This window comes from Choloepus didactylus, chromosome 25 (genome assembly GCF_015220235.1).
Source record: "Choloepus didactylus isolate mChoDid1 chromosome 25, mChoDid1.pri, whole genome shotgun sequence".
Taxonomy (NCBI): Eukaryota; Metazoa; Chordata; class Mammalia; order Pilosa; family Megalonychidae; genus Choloepus; species Choloepus didactylus.
The window spans coordinates 6,384,944-6,402,352 of NC_051331.1; the positions used below are offsets into that span (position 1 = coordinate 6,384,944).

At 62.6% G+C, this 17,409-nt stretch overlaps 1 protein-coding gene across 1 annotated transcript in view; it reads left to right on the forward strand.

Moving 5' to 3' along the window:
- The window catches only part of CARM1 (coactivator associated arginine methyltransferase 1), a 30,965-nt gene that overhangs the window by 7,910 nt on the left and 5,646 nt on the right, over window positions 1–17,409 (forward strand). Inside the window, 7 exon segments of the mRNA XM_037817960.1 lie at window positions 8,782–8,907; window positions 9,960–10,066; window positions 11,310–11,414; window positions 13,822–13,932; window positions 14,815–14,992; window positions 16,464–16,554; window positions 16,711–16,792. Coding sequence (XP_037673888.1) covers window positions 8,782–8,907; window positions 9,960–10,066; window positions 11,310–11,414; window positions 13,822–13,932; window positions 14,815–14,992; window positions 16,464–16,554; window positions 16,711–16,792 — 800 coding nt within the window.

The window sequence follows — 17,409 nt, forward strand, 5'->3', positions numbered from 1 at the left end:
CCCGACCTCCCCCCCGACCCCCTCGAAACAGTTCTCCGGAGACGGCGAGACCCCGGGGCCTTGTGGGGTGACCTCCGGGGCTGGGGTGGGCCGTTCCTCTCTTCTTTCTCCATTTTAACTGGGCAGTGACCACACACCCGTGCCCACCCCTGAGGTGTGGCGCTCGGCGCGTGGGACAACCGCGCACACGTGTTGCCGCCACCCAAGCCAGACGCGAAGCGGGCCCGACACCCCCGGGTGGTTTAGGATCAGCCAGGCCAGCCCCCCTTCCCCGCCGTCCCTCCCGTTTGTCCGCGGCCGCCGGGTGGCTTCCTGGGAAACAGGTCCAGACTCCGCCGCCTCCGCTGCACGGAGGGGAGCGCCCCCGTCATGCCTCCTCGTCTGCCTCTCTAAAGCGTCCTGTTGCCCACGGTGTTGGCAGCATCCGGGCTGTTTTTCTTTAAGGCTGTTGGCAGCTTTTCTCCCCACTAATCGGGTTCCGTCTCTCCGAGTGTGTTGCACGTGTGCGTGCATCCCGGTTTCCTGGTGGTGTGGGTCAGGGCGCACTTCTGGGTAAGGATGGGGACCCCTGGCAGATCCGTGCTCCGGTGAGAAAGGGGTGCGCTCGTGAGTCCCCCCCCCAGGAGGGAGGCGAGTAAATAACCAGGGACGGATTGGGGGGACCTCGGCAGACCCGAGAGGGACGTCCCAGGGAGCTGGCCGCCTTCTCCCCTGAGCACAGGGAGACAAAGGCAGAGGCGGCCAGGCTGGGGTGCGGGGGTCAGAGTTCCCCGGGGCTGCCAGGGGAGTGCTACCCGCACAAGGCACTCAGCAGAGGCGCAAGCGGGGGTGAGGCCGGCCGTGCCCCCGGGGGGCTGCAGCAGCCACCGCCCCTTCTCCCTCTCTGTAAAGGAGGAAACTGAGGCACTGGCGTGGTTGGCGGCAGAGTTGGGATTGGATTCCCGGCCTGGCCCTGGGGTCTCTGCTCGGCCACCAGGCACCACTTCTCCGAGCCCCGGTTCCTCCATAGGTGGCCTCCGGCAGCAGGCCCCTCAGTGCCCCGGTCGGACTCTTCCAGAGCTCACCAGGGCCGGGCCCTCCACATCCCTGCCTGGCGGCGGGGCCTGGGCCCCCCGGTTTCTCCCCAGCCAGCTGGTGGTCAGAATTGTCCCAAGGCTGCACCTCCAAGTCTGCCCCGGCCCCTGGCAGTGCCCCCCGGGCAGCTCTGTGTGTGCGGCGTCCCTGTAGCCCCCTGCCCTTCATCGGCCGAGGCAGCCGCCTCCTGGGGGGTTATTCTGGGCCTCGTCGGTGGCCCTGCTGCCAGGGCTCCCCTGCCTGCCATGGCGGAGGAGACCCTTGGCCACCCCCTCGCAGCCCCAAGGCCGGCTCGATTTCCTGCCCGGCTCTGCCCAGACTTGGCCAGCTCGCCGCTCCCGGCAGGTTATTGCGCTGTGCCTCGGTTTCCTCTCCTGAAGGTGGGGTGGAGGAGGCCCGGAGGTGTTTGGGGCCCAGGCCTGAGAGCACTGCCGGACGTCCCATAAATCACAGCTCCCCAGCGAGGCTGGAGAAGGGCGGGCGAGAGGCCCAGCGGCCAGCATGGGGTCCCGGTTTGTCCCTTTGTCCCCCTCGTTTCCTCTTAATTATCCGCTAAGCTCCCGCCTCCCAGGCCGGGGAACCCCAGCACACATCTGCTGTCCCTTTTGTGGCTCATAAAGCCCAGGGCAGCCGGCTGATTAGCGTGGACGGGGGGACATTTGCCCGGAGTTGGTGACCGGAGCCCTCTCTGTCTTCTTCTTTTAGGGTTGCCTTTCTAGGAGCCCCGGTTAGACTCATCGCCTCCAGGAAGCCCCATCCCAGAATACTGAGGCCCCTCCTGGGGTTCAGGGGTTTTCCTTTTACAGTTTGCGAGCTGCCCTGCTGGCTGCCGGCAGAGATGGTTCTGGGTGCCCGTGGGCCTTGGCCGAGCGCAGGGCAGGCCTTGCTGTTTTACTTAGCAAGGGGCGGCAGCGCCGGGGATCAGAACCGGTTCAGCCGACTCCGGAGCGGGGGTTCTGGGAGCTGCCCCCCACCTGGCCTGGGCCTCCCTGGCAGGGGCCCAGGGCTGCCCTGGTGACAGCCGCCGAGACGCTGCAGCTTACAGAAACCTGAGCCCCTCGTGCCCCACACCCCCCGTCTCACTCCCCGTGTGGGGTGCCCCGGGAAACACTGGAGCCCGAGAAACCAGCACCCCCCACCCTCCGGCAGGAAGCCCCGTGTCCCTGACCCTGGGGTCGCACAGTGGCATCATACAGCAGTGTCCGGGAGGGCGGGGGACAGCAGGGGGCCAGGCTGGGGCACAGACGACCTGGGGCGACGGGCGCCCGCCGGCTGAGTTCTCCTCGGCGTTAACCACCGGACATGCAGACAGTCTCGGGGGTGTGGCACGGACAATCGGTCTCCGTGTCTTGCCCCTCACCACCCTGTCCCCACACTGCCAGCCTGGTACCCACCGGCCAGCGGGCCTCGTGCTTTTCCTGGGGGGCCCCCGTGCCTGGGGTTCTGCATGTCGACACCGTAGGACCGAGGCTGCCCCTTGGAGTGTCGCCCCCTTCCCAGCGGCAGCGGCCAAGTCCTTTTCCCGTGTCTCTTTTCTCGAGAAGCCCGAGCCCGTGACCGCCCTGCTGCCCTCCGCCCCCCTCACGCTCACACGTCTGGGGCGGGTGGGATGTTTTCCCGCGTCTGCCCCTCACCGGTGACCCACCTGCAGGGGGACATTGCTTTCTTTCGGTGGGCGTTCACTGAACCCACTCCCCCTTGGGGTGTCAGCTTGTTCTCTCCTGCCGGGGCCCCCCCCCCGGGTCTGTCTCTGCACGTGGAGCCCCAGGCTAAGTCCCCAGCAGGGGGGTCTCTGGGTCAGCATGGGAAGGTGGCTGGGGGCTGGGGGAGGAGGGCAGGCCTCACCCAAGAAGGCCGGGTCACCTCGTGGTCCTCAGACACCCTGGGGACAGCCCCGAGGAGCCAGCTTAGGGTGTGGCGGGAGAGGGGGCCCCGCTGGGCAGGGCTCCCGGGTCGGGTGCTCCGCAGAGACGGGCCTCGATCAGCGGCCCAGCGGGTCCCTAGACGGTTCCTCAGTTATCTCCCGGCGTCCACGGCGGGGTGGGGTTTTATCCCCATCCTACAGATGAGATGGGGGATCGGGGCGGGGGCAGACCGAGGCTCAGGGGCCTCAAGGCGTTGGCCCGGGGTCCCCCAGCGTGGGGCGGGAGGCTGGACCTGACCCCGGGTCCTTCTTGACGCCCACTGGTCACTTTCACCCCCTGTCCTCGGCCTGCCCTGCTGGGTCACCTGGGAGTGAGCTCTCCCCAGTCCTGGCTGTGGGGTGCCCTGTGGTGTGGAGACGCGGTTGATGCTGCAGGGCAGGGGCCTGAGAGCCTCTGGGGCCCGGGAGGAGCCCCCACACCCGGGTCCCTCCCAGCAGCTCCTGGCGGCCCCGTCGTCCCATCCTCTCATCACACACTGGGCGCCGCCAGCCTGCTTCCCACCGTCCGGGCAGAGATGCTGCCCTGGCAGGCTCCGGCAGGCTCCGGAAGGCCTCTGGGTTTCCCAGCCTGGGCATCTCCGCCTCCTCTTTGCCCAGTTCTCCACTTGTGCTGTGGACTGTTTTCCTCTGGAAGGTGAGCAGCCCGTGTTTTATGTGGCAGCAGGAGGCGATTTAATAAAATCCCTCACATTTGGACGAGAGTCTGTGCCCCACACCCCCCGTCTGCCGAGACAAACGGCTTTAATTGTCCCTGTGGCAGTGGTGAGTTTTCCTGCTGGAGAAGCAAGGGCTGAAACCACGGCCTTTAATTTTGCCTCTGAGCTGGTGGCTGCTTTCCCCGGCTCGCCCTCCACCACCCCTCCGTTCCCCACCTGGCAGAGAACGCCCCTCATCTTTCCTGCGGATGGAAATTTCCACGGGAGGGGGCAGGGTTTCAACACCCGGCATTTGTCCCCCTGACCCAAGGACCGAGCCTGCTCACGCCATCGCTCGGTTCTCCGTGCGGGCAGCATCCCCACGCCCGCCCTGTGCCCAGCACCGCGGAGCCATTGAGCAACCGTCCGAGGCCATGTGCAGTCGGGCAGGGTGGCTGGAACGTGGACCTGGCACCCGGGCCGCCCCCCTCAGCCACCTGTGCCCAGCAGGCAGCACGGCCTCCCCGACCCCACAGTGTGGCTCAGGTCGGCCTTCCCCGGGTGCCCTTGGAGTGCCAGCCGCGGCAGAGCCCCAGGTCTGTGTGTCCTGGGGTCTTCGGGTGGGCAGGCCAGGCGGCTGTGAAGTCAGAAGCCGCCACCCTATTGGGTGCTGGGCCAGGAAGCACGGGTGGACTTCCTGGAGGAGGTGATGTGAAGCGGGAGGTGAGGCGGAGGGTGTTCTGGGTCAGAGGGCTTGCGGGGAGTGAAGGCCCCCGTGGCTCGACTGGAGGGATGGGGGGTGGGCCGCACCGAGGCTGCCGACCGTGGCCCGGGCCTGTGAGCCCCATTAGGGGTGTGGGTCTGTTCCCGGGGGCTCCGGGATCTGCGGCGGGATCTTAAGCAGGCCACTCCTACCCCGGCTGTGACCCGCAGGGTGGCCTGGGAGAGGCCCACAAGGGAGGGTGGCCCATCAGGCTCCCGCCGCGCCGCCTGTCCGCCCGCCGCCTGGTTTTGTAAATGGGGTGCTGTTGTCACGTGGCCACGCGGGCCCCTGCCTCTGGGCTGCACGGCCGGGACATCTGCCGCCTGGTCCCCTCTGGAGCGAGTGGCCATCCTGGCTCCAGGAAGCCCAGAGCGGTCGCAGCTGCTGGGGAGCACGGGCCAGCTCTGGTGCCCCTACACGAGAAACCTGACCCCCCTGAGCCCCGTTTCCCCACCTGAGCCCCCGGCGCGCCAATAGCACGTTCTCCCAGGGGTCGCGTGGAAGTAGGGGGGCGTCCGTGCCACGGGGCTGGCCCAGAGCCTCCACGTGTTCTCGCCTGAGTTACCTCACCCCAGCAGGACACGGGCAGGCGCTGGGCCCGGTCTCGGGGAGACCGCCTTGGCAGTGATGTGGGGGAGCAAGACCACACTGCCCGGAAGACGGGGCGCCCAAGTTCCCACAGTCGCGTCCTGGAGGTCCTGCTCCCCCAGAGCTCCCTTCCGCAGCAGGCTCTGCCGGGCGGTGACTTGGGGCCATGCCACAGCCTGCCTCGGGCTCCTTCTCCGCCTGGGTTTCCCACGTGCTCCCCATTCTTGTGCCCGACCCACCCGGGGCGAGCCCCTCTTGAGCCCACCCCCAGCTCCCGCCTGCCCACAGGGAAAAGAAGTCCCAGATCTGCCCGACCTCGGCTGGCAAGCCCCTCTTCTGTCCCCGCCGCCCGCCCCAGGCCCAGCACCCTAGCCCCCGAGTGGGCTGGCTCGAGTGGCAGTGACTTCTGGGCTGGTGCTGGGAGGCACAGAGCTCCTCGGGGGCCGGAGGCCTTTCTGAATCTTGGGGAGTCCAAGAACTGAAGCTCCTAGGAGTTACCGACCCCGCCCCGGCTCACCCACCGACGGATAATGAAGGTGGCCGCCAACACTCTGAGTCCGCGGGAGGGTTCCTGGTGGATGGGGCCGTGTCTGTACGGGACCTAATCGCACAAATGGATCCAGGCCGCTGCAGCCCCTGGCCCCGAGGCCCCTTTTTTGGAGCCCCTCTCCTTGGGGTGTCGTCTCCCAGCCAGGTGGCAGGTTTGTACTCCAGCTCTGCTCCGCCTGGGTGTGGGTGACCCCGGGCGGGACAGGCCTGGCCATTCCACCCTCCCCTGTCACCTGAGGGCCTGTCCTAGCAGCTGGCGGAGGGGACGGCGTGTGCAGAGCCCTGTGGGTGGGGGGAAGGGGCCCCAGCAGCCAGGCTGAGAGCTTGGACCTCTCCAGAAGGTCTCTGACAGCAGGGGGACACGGTCCAGCTTTTTATTGCCATCAGCTGTTTGCTGAGTGTCCCCAGGGTGACACTTGGAAAATGCCAGTTCCCAGGCCCTGGCTGCCGCGGCATCGTGGGCAGCCAACCTGCCCGGGGCCACTGGTCATGGTGCCAGGCTGCGTGGTGACCAGGCGCCTGCCTGGGTCTGCTGCCGTCACCCAGGCACAGCCGGAGGTCAGCTTTATCTGCTGCCCCCGGCGCGGGCACAGGGCCAGGTTCATCCCCTGCTGGACCCACTTGGAGCTGGGTGTGGGAGCACCTCGTCTGCTGTCCCCGGGGTCAGGAGGGCCCTCCCTGCCCTCCCCTCGGGGGGCAGCCCCTGGCCCCTGGCGTGGGGGGCTCAGACCCCACAGCGTGGACGGGGGCCCAGGCTGGACTCCCCAACAAGGAACATTCTTTTAAATCGAGGTGAAATTCATGGAACACAAAACGGACCATTTTGAACTGCATGTCTCGGACGTTCAGCACGTTCACCCTGTTGTGCCAGCGTCACCTCTGTCCGGTTCTGGAACGTCTGCATCACCCCCCACCCAGCGGCCACACTGCCCACTCCCCCTGCCCCCAGTGTGCGCTCTGTCTCGACGGCGTGACCGGTGTGAGGGGCTCCATCCGGCACGTGGCCCGCTGTGTCTGCCGCCTCCCCTCGGCGTGACGGCCTCGGTTCATCCGTGTCGCTCCTTCTCACAGCGGAGTAACAGCCCGTTGTACCAGCGTCCGGTTTTGTTTTTCCACCCGTTGGTGGACATTTGGGGTGTGTGCGCCTTTTGGCAATTGTGAACGGTGCTGCTGGGAACAGATACTTGTGTGACTGTTGTTTTCAGTTCTTCTGAGTACGCACCTGAGAGTGGAATTGCTGGGTCATCTGATTATTAACTTTTTGAGAAACCACCAGAGTTTTCCCCCGCAGCTGCCCCGTTTCACGGTCCTGCCAGCCACGCACACAGGTTCCAGTTTCTCCACATCTCATCAACAGTTGTTGTTGTTAAATAAAATAACACCATCCGGTGGGCGTGAAGGAGTGTCCTGTGGCTCCGATTTGCTTCGGGCATCTTTTCCCCTGCTTTTCGGCCATTTGAATATCCTCTTTGGAGAAATGTTCCAGTCCCGTCTTGTCTATTTTTAAATTGCGTTGTTTTTCTTTGTTGTCGAGTTGTAGGAGTTCTTTATATATTCTGGATATTAAACCCTTATTGAATACATGATTTGCAACTCTTTTTTCCCAGTCTGTCTGTGAGTTGTGTTTTCACTGTTTTGAAAGTGTCATCTGGTGCACAAAAGTTTCTTTTATTTTAACTGAAGTCCTATTGATCTCTTTCTTTCATTACCAGTGGTTTTGGTGTTGTATCTTAACAGTCCATTGTCAAGTTCAGGATCACCGGGATTTTCCTGTATATTTACTCCTAAGAGTTTTATGATTTAAGTTCTTAAATTTGGGTCATCGATGCATTTTGTGTTAATCTGTGGACATGATGTGAGGGAGATGGGGGTCAATTTCATTCCTCGATGTAGCTGTCCAGTTGTCCCATCTGTCGGAGAGACCGGCCTTTCCCCCACCAAGTGAACTTGGTGTCCATGTTGACGCCAGCCGGCCACAGATGTGTGGGTTGATTTCTGGACTCTATTCCGTGCCTCTGTCCGTCTTCATGCGTGTACCGCAGTGATTTGATAGCGATAGCTTTGCAGTTAAGTTTTGAAATTAGAATGCATGGTGCACCCAACTGCACTTTTTTAAGATAGGTTTTGGCTCTCTGGGGTGACAGGGAACACTGCCATGTTTGCATTTGCCCCTCCCTCTGTACATATAATTTATGGCGGTGATTGTTATTTGTTTGGTGGGCCATTTGAAAGCACGTTGCAGACATCCCGAGACTTCACTCTAAACATTTGCACGTGCATTTTCTTAACAAAAGGGTATTCTTCTCCAGAACTGTACCCCCACTGCCCCATCCACGTAATTCAGCATTATCTCACGTGTGGTCTCACAGTGGGCCTTGGCAGCTTTTAAAAAAAATTGTAACGTGGCTCCAACCCAGGGTGACAGTTCACCCATAACGGGCAGGTTTCTTTGCTCTTGCGTAGTTCCCGGCAATTTTTTGTATCTGTCCCGATGCTGGCAGTTTTGAAGCGGCCTGGCTGGTTGTCTGTTTCCTTGTGCTTCGACCAGGCTGAACCTTTCTGCCAGTGAGACTGCACAAACGCTGGCATAGTGGTCTGTCCTGCCATGCGGTGATGGGCTGGGGGGCAGCGGTGGCTGCCATGCCGCTCGCAGAACATGCGAGTGACTAATGACAGCAGACACGCCGGGCCTTGACGACAGCCTCCCGCATGCCAGACATGCCAGCCGGGCACATGTCGTGACTCGCTGGCTCCTTGCCCCGCCATCGTCCCCACTGGACAGATGAGAAAACTGAGGTGGGGAGAGGGGTAGGCGGCTGGTGTCAGAGGAGGAGATGGGGCGTGAGCCACAGCCGGGCAAGCGGCCTTGCCCAGGACCCCTACCCCACATGGACCCCCGAAGGAAAGGCTCAGCCGAGACACAGTGGCACATGAGTGCCTCCACTGGGCCTTGGGTGCCCTGCCGGCTTTCCGAGCCCTGTCCAGCCCTGCCGTCGTCACTGTGTTTCCCCCCACCTTCCTGCCTCGGTGCCCACGGGGTCCCAGCACCAGGAGGGGCTCCACGGGGCCGGGTCCTGGCCGGGGTGCCCCTGCGCAGCCTGTCACCCTGCAAACACGCGTCCCCTCCTACCCTGGCTGGTGGCCCCCAGGCCCCAGCGTCCCTGCTGGCCCTCTTCTCGCCCCCAGTGCCGGGGTGACCCCGGACCCTGGCCGCAAGCAGCTCACGCCTGGGCTCTCTCCCCCCACAGATGAGGATGTGTGCGTGTTCAAGTGCTCGGTGTCCCGAGAGACGGAGTGCAGCCGCGTGGGCAAGCAGTCCTTCATCATCACCCTGGGCTGCAACAGCGTCCTCATCCAGTTCGCCACCCCCAATGGTGTGTCCCCTTGCCACCCCCGTGCAGCCGCAGGCCGGGCCCAGAAGCCAGGGTGTGCCTCTGCCGGGAGAAATCAGACCCCCCCAGGGGTGGGATGGCCACCCCGGGGTCCCCTCGCCCCAGCCCCTCCATGCTGGCTCCCGCGGGTCCCTGGGTGCCCAGCTCAGTGTCCCCTCCTCCGGGAGGAGCCGTTAGGTGGGGGTCTGGGCCCGGGGCACCCCCTCCCCAGAGAGCCCGGCTGACCCTGGCTCTTACCCAGAAACTCCCTCAGCTTGTCTCTGACGGAGGCGTCTCCCCAGGGCTCAGAGCAGAGCCCCGACCCCACCTGCCCTCGTGCAGCCATCCGGGCTTCCAGGGTGGGGCATTGTTGTTCCCACAGCACACAAGTAATCCAAACTCATCGTTTATATTGTAAGAGGTCCTCATCCTCTGTCCTTTTTTACTTGCTGTAACTTGGTGGTGCTCACCGAGGGCTCTTCAACACAGCCTATTGGAGGGGCCACCGACACCGCGTCCTGCGGGCGGGTGTGTGTGCTCTAGGGCACGCGTCCTCTTTGACTGTTCCTGGGCAGCCTCCCTCCTACGGGACATCGAGGGATTGGCGCATCCCTGGTGTCCACAGCCTGACCTGGACACTGCCCGGAGCCTCCCAGTGGCCCTGCGGTCCCGTGCCCAGGCATCTCCTGGTGGCGTGAGGCCCGCGCCAGCAGGCACACACCCTGCAAAGCTCCGGCCACCCTGCCCCTCTGCGAGGAAGGGTCCAGGCCACTCTCGGGCCACACTGAGCTCCATCCCCAAAGCGCAGGGACACCAGCTCCTTGGGTACCGCCTGGCAGGTCCATGTGCCCTTCTTCTTCCCCTTTAAATTGAAACGCTGCCGGAGGTAGGTGGTCAGGGTGTGCAGCTGGACAGAAGGACAGCCGCCCGGCTCACCCGAGACACCCCCCTGCCCCCACGGGCCAGGGCCCCGCTCCCACCACCCAGGGCCCTGCCCACCAGCCTCCCGGGCCGGCTCGTCGGCTGCCCTGCGGTGACCCGGCTGCCCCTTCCAGATTTCTGTTCCTTCTACAACATCCTGAAGACCTGCCGCGGCCACACCCTGGAGCGCTCCGTGTTCAGCGAGCGGACAGAGGAGTCCTCAGCCGTGCAGTACTTCCAGGTGGGTGCAGGGGTGCTCTGGGCCATGACGCCTTCCCGCCAGCCCTGCCGGCCCCCCCGCGTGAGTGTGGTGTCCCCTGGGAGGCCGCGCAGCACGGACCAGACAGGCCTGGGCCAGGCCCTGGCTCTGCCCCTTCCCAGCCCCATAACCATGGGCAGGGGTCCTCCGCTAGCTAGGCCTTGGTTTCCTCATGTGGAAAGGCAGCGGGGTTGCTGGAAGGACGTGGTCACGGGTAAGGCCCAGGCCCACAGGAGCTGCAGATGACAGTGCTAGAACAGACAGAAGGTTCTGGAAGGACATGGCTGCAGGTGAGGCTCAGGCCCACGGGAGCCATGGATGATAATGCTAGAACAATCAGAAGGTTCTGGAAGGACATGGCTGCAGGTGAGGCCCAGGCCCACAGGAGCTGTGGATGACAATGCTAGAACAGTCAGAAAGTTCTGGAAGGACATGGCTGCAGGTGAGGCCCAGGCCCCCAGGAGCTGCGGATGACAATGCTAGAACAGTCAGAAGGTTCTGGAAGGATGTGGCCGTGGGTGAAGCCCAGGCCCACGGGAGCTGTGGATGACAATGCTAGAACAGTCAGAAGGTTCTAGAAGGACGTGGCTACAGTTGAGGTCCAGGCCCATGGGAGCCGTGGGTGACAATGCTAGAATGGTCAGAAGGTTCTGGAAGGACATGGCTGCAGTTGAGGCCCAGGCCCACAGGAGCTGCAGATAACAATGCTAGGACAGTCAGAAGGTTCTGGGTGCTTCCTGCCTGCCAGGCACTGGCCTGAGCATTTGTATGCGTGTACAGGAAACAGCTAGGTAGTAAGCACTATTTTTGTGCCCATTTTACAGAAAAGAAAACTGAGGCTCAGAGAGGTTAAGTGACTGGCTCCCAGTCACACAGCTATTGTGCAACAGAGCCAAGATGGGAAGCCAGGCCTGCCCGTTGTCTCCCAGTGGACACTGCGCCCCACCGGCCTGGCGCTCTGAGTCCAGGGTTCTGTTTTATCTGCTCCTCTTCTTTGGAGGCCCCAAGACAGGCCCAGTGGCCCCTGATCCCGGAGCCCTGCCTGCAGCATACCAGCGCACCCCTGGGTGGCTTTCGGGTCCAGGCGGCAGCAGCTGGGTCCTTCCGGCCGTGGCGGCTGCTGTGTCCCTCCCAGGTGCAGCCGGCAGGTGCCAGGGGGTAGGCCAGGGCCCCGGGCCGTCTCTCTGCAGTGTGCCCTGCTGCCATGGGCGTGTCTGTGTTCCAGTTTTACGGCTACCTGTCCCAGCAGCAGAACATGATGCAGGACTACGTGCGCACGGGCACCTACCAGCGGGCCATCCTGCAGAACCACACCGACTTCAAGGACAAGGTGAGCCCAGGGCCGAGGCGCCCGCCCCTGCCTGCCCTGGTGGCCCCCGTCCTCCTCCAGTTGCAAAAGTAGAGTCTGCTCATCGTAAAAACTCCAGGAGGAGCACGGCATGCTCACCGCGGGCAGGGAACGCTGCCACCGGGTCCCTCAGCCACGACCCCAGCCTCGGGGCGCCGGGGTTTGTTTACTTTTTTAGTCCTCTCCCTCTCCCTTCCGTCCAGGTAAAAACCAGCTGATTCTGAAAGGCCAGGCCACAAGCAAGTCCTCAGTGATCTTTCCTGCTCCTGTTTATTCGTCACTTGTTAGGCCTTGTCCGGTCTTAACCGTAGGTGACGGCGGCTGTTTTCTCTCCCTGTCTTAACTTCTCAGCGAAGAGGCTGCATCATTTATCACCCTAAGGACGGGCTCAGCCTCGGTCACTTTTAGTTGCCTTTCATTTTAAATGTCTTATGTAGTGATCATTATCCTTCAAATACAATTTGCCATATTAACCATTTTCAAGTGTGCAAGGCAGTGGCAGCAGTTACGATCCCCACGTTGAGCCGCCGTCACCAAAACTTCTCCATCCCCCAGGCACACACGCGGCACCCCTTCTACCTTAGTTCCCCAGGCCCCTTCCCCAGCCCCGCAACCGTAATCTCCTTTCTGTCTCTCCGGATGCGTGCTCATTTTAGATATTTTATGTAAGTGGAATCATACAGCATTTGTCCTTTCACCAAGCACCGTGTCTTTAGGGTCCTTCCGTGTTACCACACGATTGGAACTTTGTTCCTTTTTACAGCAGAATGATGCTCCGTCGTGTGCATTTACCACCTGCAGTTTATTCCTTCATCTGCTGGCAGACGCTGTCATTTTCTCCTTCTGGCGGTTACGTTTAACGCTGCTATGTTCTCCCAGTTTTTTTCCCCATGCATATTCAAAAATGTATTTTAGGGTTATTTAATTTTAATTTTTTGATTTGTTCAAAATTGGAATATATTATACATACTTTTCCTGCAAAACACTTAAAAAATTTTTTTTTAATTTGTAACATACATACAGCCTAACATTTCCCGTTTCCCATGCACGATTCAGCGGCGTTACACACAACCACAGTGTCGTGCTGCCCTCACCCCCACCCGCCACCCAACCACGCCCCCCACACACCTAATCTAATGTGTCTTGGGACCCCGTCCACATCCAGCTGCTTTCCTCTGGGGCACTCCATCTCGTGGCTGCACTGCCACTTACCTCAAAGCTTCCTTAGTTCCTTGTAAACCTTCTTTTTAATATTTCCAAGTACCGTGCACTCAGATGTGCACACCCGAGTGTAGGCGTGAGCAGGTGTTAGACGGTGGCCGTCTGTCCCTCTCCTCTCGCCCTGTGGCCCATTGGCCTAAGTCTCTTTTCACTTTCTAACCAGACAGGAGCTTGTGGTTTTCCTTGACGTGCCCTGGGGGCCCCCCGTGGGAGTCTTGGCCTTGCCCCCAGCAGTGCTGAGCCACTCTTGGGACCCTGCATGCCCACCCCTGGGGCCACGTACCCGTGCGGGGTCTCCCGGTGCCCCACGCTCCCTCCCGGCCGCTGTCCGACTTTTGCTCAGGGCTGGGAAGTGCCTGCCCCCTCAGTCGGCTTCCTTCCACTCCCCCAGGACGGACCTCCATTGTCGGGTTCATCTAGGGCCCCGAGGGCACCCCGAGGCCCTCCACCTCAGCATCCCAGCCTTCCCCTGCTGGGTGCTCCCTTGGAGCCAGCCCCACACCCAGAGCCCGGGCTACCTGAGCCTCCGTCCGTGGCCGCGGTGTGGGCCTCGGGTGTCGCCACCCAGCGGGTGCTTATTCCCGAGAGGCGCTGGGGCCCCGGTGCCAACGAGGGCCCCCCGCTTTGTGCCTGGATGGCTCACAGCCCAAACTCTCCCCTTTGTGAAGGTGTCTCACCCACAATGTGTCTTACCATCTCGGCTGTCCTGCCACCTTCCAACCCCAAACCATGGCCCCCAAGTGCCTGGAAGTGGTCCCCAAAATCCTTCCTTTTGGGCAGCCGCTGGCATCAAGAAGAGACTGTAGGGTGGGGCCCAGGGCTGAGAGTGTACACGTGGGCAGTGCAGTAGTGTGCTCAGGCACAGCCCTTAGCTCCTGCCCTCCCTGCCATGAGGCCCGGCCCTGCGCTGTCCCCTCCCTGCCCATCCCCGTTGGCTCCCAGGCTCAGCCAGACACTGCACGACCAGGCCTCGCCCCCGGCCCGGCTGGTCCTCTGCCCCCAAGCTTGTGAGGGCAGTGGCAGGCCGGGGGGAACTGCGACTGGGCCCCCAGCCAGGCCAGGAGGCAGTGCTCAGTGAGGCCGGGCCTGGGAAGTGCTCTGGCCGGGGCTCCCAGCCTGGTGCCCGCACAGCCATCATGCCTGTGTCTGACTGCCCCTCCGTCCCCAGATTGTTCTCGACGTCGGCTGTGGCTCGGGGATCCTCTCGTTTTTTGCCGCCCAGGCTGGAGCGAGGAAGATCTATGCGGTGGAGGCCAGCACCATGGCCCAGCACGCCGAGGTCAGTGGCTGTGGGCGCCCCTGCCCGTCCCCTCCAGGCTGACAGCAACAGGGCGCCCTCAGGAGAGCCGGGAACTTCCGAAGAATGCCCTGAGTTCCCAGAGGCCTGACCGCTGGCTCCAGGGGTCCTGAGACGGAGACTTCTGTACTCGGGTCTGTCTGTCATCCTCAAAGCAGAGGGATCAGAGGAGGGGCGTGCCAGGCCTATGGGTGTCACCTCCCCGGCTAGTGGCTGCTCCCCTGGGGCCAGGCCATCGGGGGCCTTTGGAGGCTGGATGGCCTCGTGCTGAGGGCTGGACGGCGAAGTCAGCCCTGGGTGCACCCCCTCTGGGCCCTGCTTCCCACATTCACAACCCACGGATACCAAGTTTTTCATTCGATAAGTCGGTGGTGTCTTTTACTTATGTATTTATTTATTCACTTAAACCTTCATTCCCAGCACTCAAAATGCAAAAGCTATGAAAGGGTCAACAGGGAAAACGCTTCCCTGCCCAATCCCTGGCTCCTGACCGGACTCAGCAAGAGCCTTCTAGAGCCGTCGCGGGGATGCTGATGCAAGCCAGGGTTTCTCCTGCCTCTGCCCGTCCCGTCTACCCAGCGGCGCCTCGCTTCTCCGCTCCCCTTACGTTAACCCCGTCTGGGGATGGCCGGGTAGTGCTAAGCGGCTGCCGAGCGCTTGCTGCCGGGACGGGCCCTGGTCAGTAGGCGTGTAGAGCTTGGCCAGGCCACTCCGACCCCTGACCCCTGGCCCCCGGGCTGCCTCCTGGGTGTGAGCCTGGCCCCGGAGCCGCTGGGCCGGAGGGTGTGGCAGACGCGCACTTTGGTGGCAGCACCGAGCCCCCCGTGCCTGGTGAGGAGCCCAGCCCCGGCCGCCCGCCCGCAGGTGCTGGTGAAGAGCAACCACCTGACGGAGCGCATCGTGGTCATCCCCGGGAAGGTGGAGGAGGTGTCACTGCCTGAGCAGGTGGACATCATCATCTCGGAGCCCATGGGCTACATGCTCTTCAACGAGCGCATGCTGGAGAGCTACCTGCACGCCAAGAAGTACCTGAAGCCCAGCGGTGAGCGCCCCGCCCCCCACCCAGAGCCCGGGCGGCTTCGGGAGCCCCCAGCCCCCCAGAAAGGCCAGGCCTCTGCCTGCCCGACCCCTCCAGAGAACCCCCAGCTGCCCCTGCCCTTACGTGCCCTCCTCCCCAGGGCTGCTGGGCCCTCTCCGGCTGGGAGTGGGGACCGTGGAGGGAGGCGAAGGTTGTTTGGTGGCAGCTGCTTCCCCAAGGAGCCGGCCTGTCCTCCTCAGCCCTCGGCACTCGGCCTCATGAGCTCTGCTCTCCTCAGCGTCAAGGAGAGGGAACCTGGGGGTCGTGTGTGTGCAGAGCGAGTGGGGGGTTTGTATGGGTGAGTGGGGGTTCGTGTCGCCCCCCGTCAGCCTGGGTCACCGTGCTGGCCTGCCAGGGGCAGCTGGCTCTGGGCCTCTGAGTGGCAGGTGTTGGTTTCTGCCCGTCCGCATCCCCGGTCTGTGTGGGCCCTGAACAGTGGTCAGCCTCCATCATAGTACGTGTCCGTGTCTCTGCCCAGGTCTGAGTGTGTGTCCGGGACCGAACACCCCATACATGTCAGGGCGTGTACACAGTGTGTGCACAGCCCGGGGGTCCCTAGCTGGGGTAGCGGCTGTGGCCGAGCGCAGGAAGCCAGCGGACTGCTAGGCCCCTGGTGGGCAGGGACGGGTTGCTTGGTGGGGCTGCAGCCTCGGGATCCTCGGGTCTTGCTGGATCTGGGCCACAGGGACTGGCTGTGGGCTCTCCTGGCCATGGGAGACGGCTGCCGTTTCCCCTGCCGCTGGGTCCCGCGCTCCGGGTTGGAGTGGGGAGCAGCCCTGGGGGGGGGTGGCTGCCACAGCAGAGTGGGCTCCCCTGGCCCTGCCCACACCCTCTGCCCCCCAGTCTCAGGCTGAGGGGCGTGGGGAGTTCCGGTGGGCAGCTGCTGGCTCCCCTTGCTAGCCAGTGGCCCGTCGCCTGCCCTCCCTGCCAGCCTGGGCACTCGCTTTCGTTCGTTTCAGGAAGCTCATTCCATAGCTAAAGGGGACCCTTCCCCCAGCTGCACCCCTCCTGGCCAGCAGGAGCCAGAGGGGCCTTTAGGGCTGGGGGCACTTCTCCCGTGACCCCTGCCCCCCCGGGGGTCTAGCCAGTCCCTCTAGCAGGCGGCCCAGCCTGTGGCCTTGGGGCCAGAGGTGCACATTTCTAAATGGTTCCAATCTCACCTGCTGCCTGGCTGGGGACGGGAGAGGCAGAGACCCAGAGAGGAGGCACGTCTAGCAGCCACGTCTGGGGCGGCCGCCTGGACCTGAGACGGCATGTTTGCCGTGGCCCGTGGCTGGCAGTGTGGAAGACGCTGTCGGGTTCCCTGTAAACGCACCCGTGAATGAGTGAACGAGAGGCCGGAAGGCCCCGGGTGGGGGGTTCCCGTGGAGGCTCTCCCGGGCCCCGTGGGAGGCCTTCCCTGACACCAGCACCCTTCCCTGCCCCCAACCCCCAGGAACCATGTTCCCCACCATTGGTGACGTCCACCTTGCACCCTTCACGGACGAACAGCTCTACATGGAGCAGTTCACCAAGGCCAACTTCTGGTGAGTCTCCCCCGGGCCTGCCTGCTTGGGGTGGCCCAGAACCCGTCGGACCTGAAAGACACGGCCCGGACGCAGGCCTGCTGGGAGAGGGCCGGGGCTGCCCCAGCGGCCTCTCCCACAGCTGGTGACCTTGCCGTGGGGCGGGGGCTCCCACAGGTACCAGCCTTCCTTCCACGGGGTGGACCTGTCGGCCCTCCGGGGCGCCGCCGTGGACGAGTATTTCCGGCAGCCGGTGGTGGTGAGTGAGTGGGGGCACCCGCTAGGGCACCGGGAAGGGGCAGGGGCACCCAGTGAGCACGTGCCGCCCGCAAACCATTACTCGATGGTTGAGCCTCCGTGAACTGACCGACCGGATTGGTTTTCACACTGAGACTCTGGAGGTGGTATTCACATCCGTAGTTCAAAAGTCAAAAAGTATAAAAGTGAAAAGCCTCCCCACCTGTCCCCAGCCCACACTTCTCCCACAGGCAAACAGGATTTCTTGTATATCTTTCCAGAGATGATTCTACACCTCAACATGCGCATATAAACTCATACATTTTTTTAACTTTTTTTTCCCCCCTCACAAAATATAACAGAAGCAACATATTATTCCTAATTTCTCTGTGTCCAGAGAACATAACACTGCATGATTTCAGTCCTTTGAGACTTGTTGAGACTTGCTTTATAACCTGGTGGGGCCTGTTTTGGCTAATGCTCTGTGTCCACTGGGAAAAAAGAAATATACTCATCAAGGGCAGTGTTGTATTAATGTCATTTAGGTGACACTTGTACTCATGTTGGTCACATCTTCTCTCTACTGATTTTTTACTCTGCTTTTTCTGTCTCTTCCTGAGTACTTATTTCTCCATTTAG